Genomic DNA, 15,018 nt, shown 5'->3' with positions numbered 1-15,018 from the left:
CTGGGCCCAGAACAAGTATGCTTTCTTCAACCTTTGTGACAAATGGTGTCACAAGCGGAATGATCAGACTAGAGATTACGATTAGTCTGCTTTTTAAATTGAGATTCAAGCTTGTCAAACGCCATTGTAGCAGGGTCAAAACCAAATCACCATTTTGTGAAATCACCATGAATAATAATTTAACTATTCAACAAAATATTCACCTAAATTGTGTGTGGATGAAACTCCAGCAGTAGCCTTCTTCAGGATGAATAAAGAACAAGGCCATCAGTTATTATCTTTAATGATCTGCTGCGTTACAATCCTTCGAATGTACAACTCATGACATTTACAACACTTAGGTTTATAGTTTTCTTTACATAGTTACTATGGAAACATGTCCACTGTCTGTAGATGACCACAATTTTGATAAATAACCATTCACTCTTTTTTTTTTAACAAGACGGAGAAGTGGGCCGGACAAAAGAACACAGTAAATCCGAGCCGCGTGATTGGCTGAATTAGCAGTAGAATCCAGTGTGAAGTAGACTCGATTGTTTTGCCAGACCACCAGCTCTGCTCACACTGTGCAGGCCACTTCCCAAACGACAGCCTGTCCCGGTGCACCTCTCGGCACAGAGCTCCGCCTCCAACACAAAATTTTTTGTTGGTGAGGAATGGCTCATCCAATGCAAGGCAAAATTTCAATTTTGGGTGCAGTTGTGGCTGAAGACTGTGGTTGACCCAACAAGAATTACTCAAACCAACAAGTCGGCTGAGGAATATTAAGGTTGAAATCTTGGCATTGTATAAAAACTAAAAAGATACTTTGAGATGAAAGGGGTTTCCTCAATGCAGAGCTCAAAAGATCCGCAAAACCCAAATCTCTGCACAATACTGAAAGAAAAAAGAATCTGTTAAAAAGAAAGCATAAAAAATGGAGAGGAAATTACAAGGTTGAAGAAAGGGTTTATAGTAAACAACAGGTTTGTTCTGACTGTAGTCTGTCCTGACTCTCGCTCCGGACAGTGACCGCAGCATGTTCTCCTGTTGAAACAGGATGAGACGCAAGATCGCTGCTCTTCTCTGAGGTCACCCCTTCAACCAGAGGGGCATGTGGTTTTCATAGCAAGTTTCAATTCAAGTTGTGTCGCCTGATTGTCTCCAACCAAAAAAATAAAATCCTCAATATCCATGTATCTGAACTTGATAGAGGTGCATCCTAAAACAGGTCACGGTGAGCAAGTCTGGCACTCATTAAAAGAGTTTTGGCCTTCAGTTTAAAGAGGTGCGGTGCTTCTTTGCATGACGCTGTGGAACACTGGCACCGTTGACAGGACATAAACATGCAGTCTAGTCGATTTATACTCAAGCTACATGGAACACATCGGTGATGGCTGCCCTTTATCAAAAATGACCACGAGAAGTGTTTTTGTTTTTTTTTGTTCTTTTCTGCACTGCACGGGCGGGTTTTGGGGTGGATGGCGTCACAGCGGTGGTCGTACTAGTGTCATCTCTATTGCGTTGGCTAGTTGCTACTTGTAGCAGAAGATGCATGCACAAGTAGTGGGTGACTAGAGACAGACGGATGTGCCCGACCCTGCACGTCCACCAAATGAATCGTTATGGCTTTTAGAAAAGAGGTGGTGCAACTAGGTGGTGCTCGGGTCCATCAGAGACCACCGAGCTTTGATAAAAACGTCCTCATCCGTTCTAGAATCCACATGGGTCTGTCTCTGAGGGGGCAGGGCGGAGGATGTGTCTGGCAGTTAACAAGACGTGGCACCTTGGCACAGGACGATGAGGCACAAGGGGCGCGGACGGAGGTGCGGTTGTGGATGTGGGAGTCGATGAGGAGGCAGGCATGTGGGTGAGGGTGGGGGCCACACAGTCATTCAGCTCTGGGCAGTTAGCCTCTGCTCCGTCAGCGAGGCCTGGTGTGATACCGTCTTGTTTTCGTGAGCTCTCAGCTTGGAGACCACGTCGATGAACGCCAAGTTCTGCACTTCCTTGTGAAGGGGCTCTGAAAGAAGAACTCACGGTCAGACTTGGGTCAGAGGCAGAGGATGATACTGTGGAGTCCCTTGTGACTCAGACTTCCATCAGGTGAGCCGTGTCACAAGCAAACCAGAGACTAACATTTCTCTCAATGAGAACAGAGCCGGGTCTGAAAGGAGCCTGGCAGTTGATTTGGTCCCACCTGGGCCAGCACTGCCGGGTACCTTGAGATGGGCCGGTGCCAGTGCTGTCTTGGCCGAGGCCCACAATCACACGCTGCCTGACAGCCGACAGAGAACACAAAGACACACAAAGACACTGAGATGCTTCTCACCAGAGCCCATAACTGCACAGATGAGAATCATGGAGTTGTATTTGATCTCCGGAGCACTTCGCTCATCTGACAGCAGCTTGTGAAGCACTGACACCAGGTTGGACCCCACAAAGTCTTTTTCAGCTGCAGCTGCAAGCACACCACAGACTCAGAGTCATGCTGGATGTCACCAAAGTGCGAAGTGCAACTGTGAGGGTTCATACCCAAGTCCAGTGTTGCGATGAGGCCCAGCGCCACCAGCGCTTCATTCTGCATGATCATGTGCTCACTGGTTGCCATAGTGACCAAGTGTTTGACTCCGCTTCCTTGTATGACGGCACGGACGACCTCCTGGAATGCACATGAACAGGAAATCATAGAGACCGCACAGACAGGAGCATGTCGCTGCAGGCGATGGGTCCAACCTTCGATTTGCTGTGCCGTATGAGAGCCGACAGCAGTCGGTTGGACTCGCCCATCACTCCGGCATGATCTTTGGCCTCGCACCACTCCACCAGCCTCTCCACCAGTTTGTTGTTGGTTCCCAGCTGGACGGCAGCTTCAGCTGTAGATCATACACAAGGAACTGGTGAAAAACATTCAGCTTACAGGTGGCAACAAAAGAACGGGATTTCTACCTTGTGTGTCAATCAGCATGCGTAACGTCCCCAGCAGCTTAAACTGAACAGGTGGCATCTCGGACTGGAGAAACTTCAAAACCACATCTACCACTCCTGCGGACAGCATCTTAGACTTGTTGACCACTGCAAATACAGAATACCAGCACATTAGTCCCTCCAGTCGACAACAAAACACAGTTTAGTTTTGACAATTTCAACAAACAATGCATCTAACAGCACTTGATAACACAAGCCCAAGGATATACAATAAGCTGTAAAAGGACTTAGCAAAGGTACCTATATTAAAAAGAGGTAAATAAAAAACAAAAAGTAGGTGACACTTATGCCATTTGGTGACATCAACACGATTATGTGAGCAGAGGACAAACAGGGAAATAAAAAATAAATCCCAAGTAAAATCAAATACCATTTTTAAAAGGAGATAACTAACAAAACAAAAAGCTTTTAAAATTAGAATATGGAAAAACAAAAACATAAGACACTAAACTAAAACATAACAACATAATAGTAAAATGACTTAAGGGAATGATCCTATCCACGAAGGGAGTAAGAATTAGTCGGTGACATGCCTCAAATCCAGGGTGGGATTTGGCATAAGTGGATTCTACCAAGTGGCCTAACAACTGCTGGGTCATCTACTCTCAGCATCAGCATCTTACCTGGAATGGCGAGGTTCCTCAGAGCACTGAGAGCAGCGTGTTGAACGGTGACGTTCCCTTCTTCCACGTGTCGGTCCAACAGTTCGAGAAGTTTCTGCACAATTCCAGTGTCCACCATGTGGATGCAGTTCCCATCTGGAATTGGCCAGGACATTCATCTAGGACTTCACTGCCTTACAGATGGACTAAGAAGGAAACAAATGCATACCGTTGCGTGCAAAATTAGCAATAGCCAGCGCTCCGGCCAGCTGGAGCTGGTGATTGTGCGACGGTATCCAGGAAAGGACTCTCTGGAAGACACTGCCTTTGCCTCCTTCAAAGAGCTTCTGCATGGACTCATCTGCAGGAGACATTTAAATGGCTTCCAGTCACAAGCCAGCCTCAACATTATGAGCAAACATTTTAGCATGTGCAATGCATGAGGGTCATCACAGGGGTCACCATGGCCACTGGACTGCGGCTAAGCTTGCATGACTGTGTAAGAATGAGCAACACATGGGAGCTGATTTGGGTTGTAAGTTTTCATATTTTTTTGTAAGCAAACTCTAAACACAGGGAATGGATTGAGAAGTTAAGATGTCGTGTCAAGAGTGTCTAAGATGGCGGTCCATATAAGTATGCATATTTAATAACAGCATGTCGATTCAGCTCCATTTAAATATTAATATGAAGGATGATTTATTCATCGGGGTTGGGCATTCGTTTGAAACTCTTCATCTGACCTACTGTAACCAGAAATTAGAGAAAGCTTGGTTTTCCGGATGAATCTCAACAGAGAAATAAGTTGAATGACTGTTCACCTCCCAGCAGCAGGAGGACCATGAGGTCAGAAGCTGTCTTGAGTTGGGTGACGTCCTCTTCTCGGTCTCCTTCCACAGTCTGGGCCACCACCTGCAGGAGACACTCCACCAGCCCTGCTTCCACCAGCTGCAACTTAATGGCATCTGTGGGACCAGCGACAGTCATGAGGCCGTGTATGCACACTTCATATACAGTAGTAGGAGCTCAGCAGCTCAATGCGTCATATACATTAGATTACTGTTATAATAAAGAGGAGGATAAAGAGGAGACAAAATTTAAAATGAGGCCTTACAGTGGAGAATGGAGGTTTTCCATGGTGACAATAGAACAACAACACCACTTGAATTTGGGGGTTCACAGCTAACATGGTATTATGCTTATTCATCTTCCGCTTCAGTCTTAAAGAGGGAACTCTAGAGAAGCATGCAGATAACACACACTCTTCTGAAACTAGCTCAGTGAAGTTGCCGAACAATATTACGGACAGATATTTCAAGAGCATCATGTTGCTTATTGGACAAATCCAAAGACTAAAACCGTCATTTTAAAAATCGCTTGCACAGCAGAATGGTGGGACCACCAAAACAACAGTGTGGTTGAGCCCAGCCTTTGCTCTCCCAACTGACATAAATTATGAGCGGCTAGGCGCTACGACTGTCCCTCACCATCCATGGCTTATGACCATGGGTGAGGGTAAGAAGATAACTGTGTCCAGACACAACACCATTCATCTGTAAATCTCCATCATACCCTGAGTCATGAACAAGACATTTGAACAGGCTCATGAAGACTGTGGAGATGATTAAGGAAACATCTGACTTGCAGGTGCTGATCTTAGTACGGAAAGGGAAAACTAGACACACGGAAAATAGTGTCTACCAAAGCTCCCTCCTGTGAGGAGTGAAATGTTTCCCACTGAATCAGCACAGATAAATCTGAAAACTGACATCAGTCGGAGCAGTGACCCTGACATCCTGTTAAAGCAGACGCAGACTCCCAAAAGAGCGTTTCATGATTAACATGTCTAGTGACTAATGTAGATGTTTAAGGAGCAACAGAGAAAACGAGAGAGATCTCTCTGGAGGAGAGCTAAGTAGGACGTTGTCCTGGAGACTGACAGAGTGGGAGAACCCAGTGTGCCTGGAATGGTGATAACAACAGTCGGTAAGATGCTATCTGTGCAAACACTAACACACTCACAATGTCTGCCGAGACAGAGCTGCCAATAGAATGACTTGACGGTTGGTGCATTTCAAATCGGAACATCCCAGATCAGTCAGACCATGGTTTTATTACAAATATGGTCCATGTTTTCTTCATCTATTACTGTCAACACCCGGGGAGTAGCAGACAGAGAACGGAGCAAAGAGAGAGGAGTGATCATGAAGGAAGACAAATGAATTCAATAGAAATGTCCCTGAACACTCTCACAGATGTTCTCGGTGTATTAAAATGCAACTTAAATTTCAATGGAACACTAGTGGTGCTGAAGATGAAGCAGTGAAATTATTGCACTAAATATGCATCTTTAACAACTAAATATGTGCACTGACACTGACAAAAATCATCAAAACTACAATCACCGTTCTCTGCGAGAGGAGCCAGAACCTCGAAAATCATTTCCTTCTTCTCATGCTCCGTTTGCTTTTGGAAAAGACGCACCAACTCCTCAGCAATGTTGGTGGAAGCGAATTGTTCTTTGCTGGACTCTGGGAGCAAAACAAGAGACTTTTTTAAGCACTGCAAAGTTGACAGGGAACCTGAAACGCCTCGGGTCGACACTCACCGAGCTCCGCCAGGTTCCCAAAGGCGATAAGACACATTTCCGTCAGGGCCGTGTTGTGGGAGTGGATGCCCAGAAGCTTGACCAGGGTGGGAATCACACCCATGTTGATCAGCTGTGCCTGAAGGGAATCTGAAGTAGGCAAAAAGATTGTTTCTTAGCTTCACACATACAGTATGTGGACACCTGTGCCAGCAAACCAATGTCAAAAATTTTGGTTCCCCAGATAAAATACAATCAAGTGTTAGTATAGTTCAGATAGAAGCCCAAAAGCCACAGAAAATTCCCTAGAACGCCCAAGCTGCCGGTCAAAGGAGTGTGTGCCAGGAGACACCTTGGCAGGAGGTCCCAGTCTGTCACACCTCATAATAACTGCGCTAAACAGGTCACACTTTCGCCTAAAGACACCACAGAAAATGACTGGGGACAGATTCACAAAAACGAAAACATGGGTTGTAACACACAAATCATTCAGGGGAATATTGAATAACAAAGTGCATGTGTTTAAAATTTGTGTTCCAGTGAGAGAGATGGCTTACAAACACAAATTGTTGATGATAGATGTAGAGGAATTTAAAACTGAGATCCTAACACACAGTACAATAGAAATGACAATAGAAATATTTGTACACATATAATTTGCCCCGAAACTAAACTGTAATATAGAAATACGTTGTACAGCATGATTTCATGTTCACTGGCTCTAGAAGAGGAGCAACACAGGTCTGACAGGACCACAGAGTGATGATACAGGATGGAACAAATACCATCTTTGAAAAGGAAACAGAGTCAGAGAAGCAGAGACGGATGAGGAAAACCATCAGTTCTTAATTGAATAAGTGTAATAATAGAGTCACATGATCTGCGTGTCTGATTAGTGATCAGATTAGTCAACAGATGTTCTCAGGGGATGATGGTCATTACCATTATCATTGCTATAGTTCATCAGCATGCCACAAAAGACAGTCAAGAGCTTCTCATTTCCCGGCTCAGTATTTTGGTAGAGGGTTTTAATGTGTTCAGCTACTATCTGAGCCCCTCCTGCCAGGTCAACTGCACTCCTGCCCTCATCTGCAAAACAAAGAGGCCATGACACAAATCAACCACATAACAAGAGACAAAAGGAGAAGCAATACCAGCGACGGAAGGCGATTTACGGAAGTAGACCTGCCGGAAGACACTACGTCTATCGAAAACACACAGAAATGCATTGAGGAGACTTGCTTGTATTGACAGGCTTGTGCTTAGCTGGAAGATTAAATGTAGCAGATTGCATGGTTCCATTGGAATCACACTCTGACCTCCATGTCCACATATGACTTTTAGAAGATTAATCCTGGCGTTCTCCAGCTAGCTCCGTCTCCCGAAGGCCCGACCTCCACAGCGTGGTGACAGGAGGCATCAACATGTGCTGCTGATCTTGACCATGAGGCCTACATTCTTAAACCTTCAACAAAGTCTGGCCACACAACAGCTGCATTGTTCGGGTCTCTCCTTTCAATGGCCAGCCATGCATTTCCTTCCATATCTAACCCTCTTCTTACATTTATATAATGCACTAGCTAGTCTACACAACTAAAAGGGAATCACCCAAATATCTTCTACATATTCGTGAGCAGCGCAATCGAGCAGTTCACATACACTCTCTCAACAGTGGGTGGGGATGTGGGGTGGGGAGATCCCACTCAGGCCACACCTGCACCTACTCAAACAAATGTTTCATCCCCCGATTCCGCACCAGCAGATTAAGTTATGTGCCAAAAGTGACAGCTGCGATGGAAGCTACCATAGAGCAGACTGACAGAGCAACATTTGGCTGGCGCTCAGCTGCCTTCATTTGAGGTCGATCTGAGGACCCCTCCCTCGCTTCGTGCATTTGATGATTAAAGCTCTCTTCCTTGCCACAGTGCTGGATAGAATTTAATGGTTATGCTAATACCACCGTTAAAACTGCAGCTTGAGAGGTGGACACAACATGTAAAATCAACTCTTTACATACAACATCAAATTCATGCATCCTCTCAATTTCTCAATAAGCCCACTTCAGTCACTTTGAGTGTTGCGAGTGTTGCAGCTTCTCTCCAAACATCAGTCAAAGCTCAAGAAATGAACGGAGCAGGACATTCATTTCCCCCGATACAAACCTGGATAGACTGGGATACGCACTTCAGCACCACAGCAAATCTAAAAAGCTGCGACATCATTCATTTATCGTCTTATGTTCTGTGCCTCCGGAGGGATTCAGCGTTCAAACGCAACGTCAGCTGGCTACTTACGACTGTCGTAACAGATGTTGCCAAGAGCGCGGCCGGTCTGCAGCAGAACCTCCTGGTCGCTGGAGTTCAGCAGCTGAACGAGAGGAGGGATGAGGCCAGCGTCCACACAGGGGCTCCGCATGAACTCTAGAGAGGAGCAAGCATGTGAGTCGACAGCGTTTCAAAGTGCACAAAGAAGTGACTTTACGATTGTAATGGGTAGCTATAAATGGAGTGGCATCACTGCTATCAAAATACAGATCTCATTTTGTCAATCCAAGATGATTCATTGAAACAACCATGACAGGTTGTCATTAAAATGCTGGACAAAGACGACCTCACCTCGAAACTTTCTATTCACCGTTGATGTAACTTGTAGATAAAAGCACTGACATCAGTTTGATCACTTGCCAAAGCAGAGTGGGACAGCTGTGCTTCTACCGGCACTTGGACCAATTCCCGCATTTCACCCCCCATCACAGTATAGGAACTCATCACACTCATGATCAGCTGGTAAGTCTAGTGGGGCGACCTTGTGGAGGGGGAGGCTCGAGGGAGTATGGGAGAGTTAGCCCAGGACAGAAGTAGCAAAGCGCCAATGATTAGTGCCTTCAGATAAACATCATGCAGTCGACTGTGGTACATTTTCTGTCCCTTAGACTTGACTTGAAAATGTATTAGCAAAAAAAAAAAACACATTCAGTATAAAGTATTACTTACTTGTTATCAATGCATGAAGCCATTTATGTGCAATAACAAGATGAAAGAACACCTTCTGTCTGTGAAATTTTGGGGTTAATTTGTTTTACTGATGGAGAGGCTACATCAGACGCAGCACAAGAAAACGCTGTGGAAGCTGGGTCACAAAAACAAGATCCAACTAATTTCACCGCAGTTCCGCATTCCAAAACCACCCTGGTGTTAAGGAGGTCATGATGGACGTACATGACATCTTTGACCTCCTTAACACCAGATGCAAACTCAATGATGGTGTAAATCCAGCATCTACAGTGGCTTAGAGTTGGTCGTGCTAAGTGTGTTAGCATCTGCTACGTGGACCATGCAACGAGACCTTGGTAAACGTTTGATTCAAGTTCTTGTTTGATCACGGTTTGAAAACAAAACCTCAAATAATAACCTAGTAAATCTAATAATCAAGTGCCGGTGCTCGGCTCACAACAAGAAAGGGTTATGACATTTCGTCATTGCGGCCTGTCAAAAGGTGAATAATAATAAGAAATAATATAGACTCTAGGGGAAAATATCAATATTTAATATAATCACAAAAAAACTGCAATAAATCCATGAATAGATTTTTCCCACCCCAAATACAGTGTATAAATTAATTTGCTTTATTTGTTTACACAACATGGAACAATACTCCATAATGGATGACTTGCAGTTTATTTTAATTTAGAAATTATAATTTACAATTATCTACATACAGAGTATAAACTCCAAAGAAGTCCATCTGTCTCAGCAGAAAGACCATTAGACAAAAAGAAACACACCACGAGTAAAGACAATTAGCCTTTGAATTTCAGTGACCATACTAATAGAAAGATTGTGTGTTTTTAATAATATTTGAAGCTCAATAAGTGGTACAAAAGGAGTACAGGAATGTTTCCCCTCTTTTACAATGCAAGTGCCTGACTAAGAGAGAGCAGTCTTCAGCAACCAAAGACGCATTTCCGGAAGGAGCCACAGATAAATGGCGGCAGCCTGGTGCCAAGTTCTGCCAACAGCTGGGAGTGATCATTATCAAACTGCTGGGAAAAGAAAGCCCATTTATTATCCAGATCTATCTCTGCACTGAAACATGGCTAGTCTTTCATGTCACAACATCAACATCATGTCCTTACACAACGGTTTATTACAGATTCTCAATAAACTAACTGTTCGTTACACTGAGTAGAGTACATCTTCTTTACAGAGACCACCAAGTCTCAATAGTTGGGGTACCCCGTAAACTCATAAACATGTAGTCTCAGATGTACTAAAATATATTACTTCTACTTCATATAGCAGGACAACTACGGTGAAACATGAACCCGCGTTCACGATATGCACTAAGGGGATGGCGTGGCATGGAGATTGGCATGCAACCAAAATAGTCATATAGTCAATACATCACCACAAAAAGTAAAAAAAAATCTCTTAGCAACTGGAGCAGCAAGGATGAAATGGTGAAAGCACTTGCACAACATTTTGTGAGGGACAGCAGATGGACTGTGATGATGGCAGGTTTGCTCTGCGGCCTCGTCTTTATGACTCTTTATTGGCTACCTGCGGTGGCAACCAGAGCAGTCGCTGAAAGCACCGAAGTGGTTACTGTCATGTCTCTACAGCAACAAGATTCTACCAACCACAAAGCCGCTCGTGTTCTGTCTGATAGGGACCTGGTCATCCCTGCAGGGCAACCTTGGGCTGAGTGAATGGGGCAGCAGAAAAGGGAGACACCTGTGTTGCTAGACCCCTGAACGGCTTAGTCAACTGAATGTGTCAGTGCCATGGAGAGAAGTCAGGACAATATTGACATGGACAAAATAACACTCACCATTTTTGGCGAGCTCAGCAACAATATTGGCGACTTTTGGAGTGCATGAAGACTGGGGGTTCAGAAGATTAGGAAGTTGAGGAAGGACACCCATCTCCTGGATCTTCATACTGGCTTCAGCATCTGCAAGTACAGGAACCCAGTGTCATAAAAATTCAGAGAACCACTACCTGAATTAGGAGGCAGTGGAAAAATCTACTTCAATTCTACACTCGATTATACAGCAAACATACTGCAGGAAGCCGATTAAATAGAATGCAGTGAAATACACTCAGTCAGAAGCTAAATGTTATGTTTAGTTGACTGTCTGTGTATGTGTTTTAGGTCATTACATGATCGAGTGGTCAAAAAAACAGTTCCAGATCATTCCGGATCAAACATCAAAGCAGAAGAAAACAACTCTAAGTGGGTTCTCAGGAATGGACTCGGTCGCAGTGATGCAGACGCAGCAACAGAGTCTATCATTGCCGTTCTAATTAACATGAAAGGCGAGACTTCAAATAGATGATAAAAATTGAACTGATTAAATGAAAATGCACGGTAGGAATTACAGCATAATTGAAAAGGAATGAGGATGAGCCTCCCGTCTGCTGTGTCAAGCCCACGTAAATGTGTGAGGGTCTGTTCTGACAGCAGCGAACACCGGCTGCAGAAGCCCTACATAAGAAAGCGAGCTCATCTGTGGATGAAGGACATGATGACTGATATCATCTGAAAATATCTTGACAGTAAATCCACTAAAACCCAACCACTTTGGCTTTGAAAAGGGCATACTCACTGTTGCTGGTCAGGGCCTTCAGCAGACAGTCCAGGCAACTCTCCACGCTGTCAGCCGCGCTGTCTTTGGACACCAGCTTCAGCTTCGCCAGCGCGTCACTCAAATTATCTGGAACAAGAAGCAGTTTTCAGGAGCTCAATCTAATAAAGTGAACGAAAGAGCAAACCCTTGTCAAGTCTGGACTAAAATCAATACAAATAACGCTGATGTTGGATCGTCTTCAAAAAGTCATCCGGCCATTTGAAATACTAATTCATTACTTTTTAACTACTCAAATGGAGACCAGGGCCAAAATCAGCTACTTGGGGGTGAGAGGGTCTCCACTCAAAGATATATGGTTGTCACGCACAGTCATACCTAGGGATAAAGTATTCATGCAGTCACATGCATTCGAAACCCCGTACTCTAGCGCTAGAGTGAGGAAGATGGGGTCAGTTTAGCCATTTGTCAGTTTTGTTACACACATTCATCATGTACATGATATTCTTCGCCTCCTCAACATCAGGAGTTAACATTCTCTGTTGCCACAGCATCACACCTATCTTCATCATGTCTTCCTTTATCACATCCATGAACCCAGAGTTAACCGAAATCCAAACTAGTTTGACCAACACTTTGAAATTTGAACAGCTAATGCTCATCCAGTCGAAGATCATTTGAAAATGTGTTTGTATTCCGCACATCATGCCAAAACCCCGCTATCAAGAATATTCTCTCCTCCATGACGACGACGCCTCAAGCAGAGGAGGAGAGACACACGATGATGTGTGAATGAAGGAACAGTCAGCTCCATTTCTGTCTGGACTCCCAGTGGTCACAGCTGGAGAATGGCAGTTTCATTTTCTGCACAGTGCATGATCACACCCGACACGGCTCCCAATTGGATCCATGATGATACAGTTTTGTTTTCTCCACCAATTTGATCAGATAAAGAGCTTCTCGATGGAATCTTTTTTGACGCAACACAGCATATGGGATGTGCAGGCTGCCCACATAAACGTTTGAATAGCTCATTAGGAAAACCTCTGTGTAGACAGACTCTGCTGCAGAGACCGGAGTAGCTCTAGGAGGCTGACTAACAAAAGAGACGATGTCGGAATGTATTTGAGTCAGACTAAAAAATAATATGTGACTGGGGAGACAGTGAAGCAAATCGGATCTAAAATTCTTAAATTCTTAAAACCAAATTCATCGGCAACGTGACAGAAAGTTACTTTCATTGGTCCAGTAACTACACCATTGGTTACACTAAAAGTAGATTCATTCATTCATTCAGACAAACTAATAACTAACTGAACTCTTTGGCTCTTCTGCAGTTGGGTGTGAGTCACTCACACCGTATTTTGATGACGTCTTCCATTAACTCAGCAACTCAAGTCCTGACGTCACAGATCTGTATTTTCGTTAAGGAGAGAACTCACTTGATCAGGAGACGCGTCTTTAAATACTTTCTGTGGTGGAACAAAGCAACAAAGACACAGAGAGTCTCTGTCCTGGTCAGCTTGACTGGGAGACAGGCATAACTCATACACAACGGTGCTAAATCACCAGGCACCAGTGCCAACTCAGCAAGCTGCTTGAATGTTCAATTCAAGTCAGAGCGACGCCTGACGTAGGCGATGCGTCCCGCCTTCATCGCTGTCAATACAGGCACTTGTGCTAATAGGGGCAGCCTTTATAGAGAGTAATCAATCACAGAGCATCTAATATCGTGTTCGAGGATGTGGCATCATCTTCTAGCTTACCAAGCAGGTAGAGCATTGCATAAGAGGGTCGGACGCAGCAGCAGTGACCTGGTTATTACTAATGTGCTGCACAACCCACACGTCCATCTGTCTGCAGGTCTGCGAGTCGATCCATGTGCTATCAACCTTATGAGGCTTGGACCTACAGTACAGTATTCAATTCTTCAGATTTTACCGCAAAATGTTCAGATGGGTCTCACTAGGTGTACAACAGCAGGTGTTTACATCTACAGTGGCGACCACAAGGCACCTCACATCTGGACTGAGCAGAGAGGAAGATGAGAAAATTCGATTGCATAACATCTGTACGGCTGGAGGAGTGGCTGCCATCTCCAAGGCTACTGCCATTACAGAGGAGCATCCACCTCCAGTCAGCTTGCACCGTCGGAAGAATGAATGAAAAAGGCCTTCTTTAGGTCACGAACGGGCATTTCTACAAGGAAAAGTAGTTTTTTAAAGGGAGGAAACAGACGGCGACTGTAGATGGGGGAGGAAGCACCCCGCCCTCGCCGACACTCGGCAAGCTTTCATAGAAATAAAAATGAAAATCCTTCCTCAGAAAATGCAGCGTGAAGTGAATCGCGAATGTTTACTCCATTAAAATCAATGAATGTACAATCCTGAATGATTCGCGTTAAGGGCGATGACTAGCCGAGCTGGTTAGCTCGCTGCCTCACTCACCCATCTCAGCAGGGTGGTGCTCCAGAAAAAGGGTCGAGGAAGCGTCCACAGCAGCCGGGCAGCGAGTCGTGGCAGCCACACGTCCCACGGTCGAGCCGCCGCAGTTCAGATGCGCGGTGTCAGGAAGAGCCGGGATTAGCCAGCTAGCTGGACGCGGGGAGGCTAGCGGGCGTAGCGGCGGCAACCTGCGGACGCCTCGGTCAGTCCCGCGGGGGGTGTGAGTGTTCGAGTAGAGCGACCCGTGAACCGGGAGAAACTACCGGGTCAACACGTTCGACTTCTGCTCATCTCTACACGGTCAGTCGAGACCCGCAGCCTGGAGCTTCTCTGAACACACTGACATGCCAAGAGCAGTCAAGCCCGAGGTTGCCAACAGTTCCTGTTTGACCTTTCAAAATAAAACACTCCCAATAGCTTTATTATTAATTTCAAACTAAGGCAGACAAATTTAACATTGACATTTGTTTTGTTATTGCTACCTAGATAATCATTGAAATTCATTTTATACAAATGTATGTCATTATATTGACACAAGGGGGTGTATTATTTATTCACCTTGCTCGCCTGAGTCATTATAGTGTTCAATTTGAAATTCTGAATGCATTATGTAAATTTAAAACATAGAAAACATGAAAGACCAGAAGCTTCATAGTAAGTCGTCATCTGTAAAAAGCTGTGTTGAGGTCACCAAAGCGAAGACTCTAGCTGTACCCAGACATCAAATTAAGAACTAAACCGATTATCAAGAACAGTCGTTGTGAAGTCGAATTATTGTAAATGAGTTATTACCAGCAATGTACACGTGACTCTGGTGGAACCATTGCTCCT

General features: G+C 44.7%; 1 protein-coding gene across 2 annotated transcripts; it reads right to left on the bottom strand.

The window, feature by feature from the left end:
- Positions 1-256: 256 nt before the first annotated feature.
- Positions 257-14,550, bottom strand: rap1gds1 (RAP1, GTP-GDP dissociation stimulator 1). Of its 2 annotated transcripts, XM_053858440.1 has the most exons (15): positions 14,191-14,432; positions 11,765-11,872; positions 10,987-11,109; positions 8,451-8,576; positions 7,099-7,245; positions 6,178-6,306; positions 5,975-6,100; positions 4,391-4,534; positions 3,799-3,930; positions 3,591-3,725; positions 2,929-3,054; positions 2,716-2,855; positions 2,515-2,641; positions 2,312-2,440; positions 257-2,002 (listed from the first exon to the last, which is right to left on the bottom strand). In XM_053858440.1, the coding sequence occupies exons 1-15, from the start codon at positions 14,192-14,194 to the stop codon at positions 1,875-1,877; spliced, it is 1,824 nt and encodes a 607-aa protein (XP_053714415.1). In that variant the 5' UTR covers positions 14,195-14,432; the 3' UTR covers positions 257-1,874. The 2 variants fall into 2 exon arrangements, with proteins under 2 accessions (XP_053714415.1, XP_053714414.1); XM_053858439.1 differs by lacking the exon at positions 7,099-7,245 and having other exon boundaries at positions 258-2,002; positions 14,191-14,550.
- Positions 14,551-15,018: the final 468 nt, after the last annotated feature.

The sequence above is a fragment of the Synchiropus splendidus genome, chromosome 3 (genome assembly GCF_027744825.2).
Source record: "Synchiropus splendidus isolate RoL2022-P1 chromosome 3, RoL_Sspl_1.0, whole genome shotgun sequence".
Lineage (NCBI taxonomy): Eukaryota > Metazoa > Chordata > Actinopteri > Syngnathiformes > Callionymidae > Synchiropus > Synchiropus splendidus.
The sequence above is the reverse complement of the archived record's forward strand: the minus strand, read 5'-3'. Positions and strand labels throughout refer to the sequence as shown.

Excerpts from the sequence above, each read along its gene's own strand:
- rap1gds1 (XM_053858440.1), bottom strand. Across the intron at positions 6,101-6,177 it reads TGGGAACCTGGCGGAGCTCG|AGTCCAGCAAAGAACAATTC; the intron begins GTGAGTGTCGAC and ends TTTTGCTCCCAG. Across the intron at positions 3,055-3,590 it reads GAGGAACCTCGCCATTCCAG|TGGTCAACAAGTCTAAGATG; the intron begins GTAAGATGCTGA and ends CTGTATTTGCAG.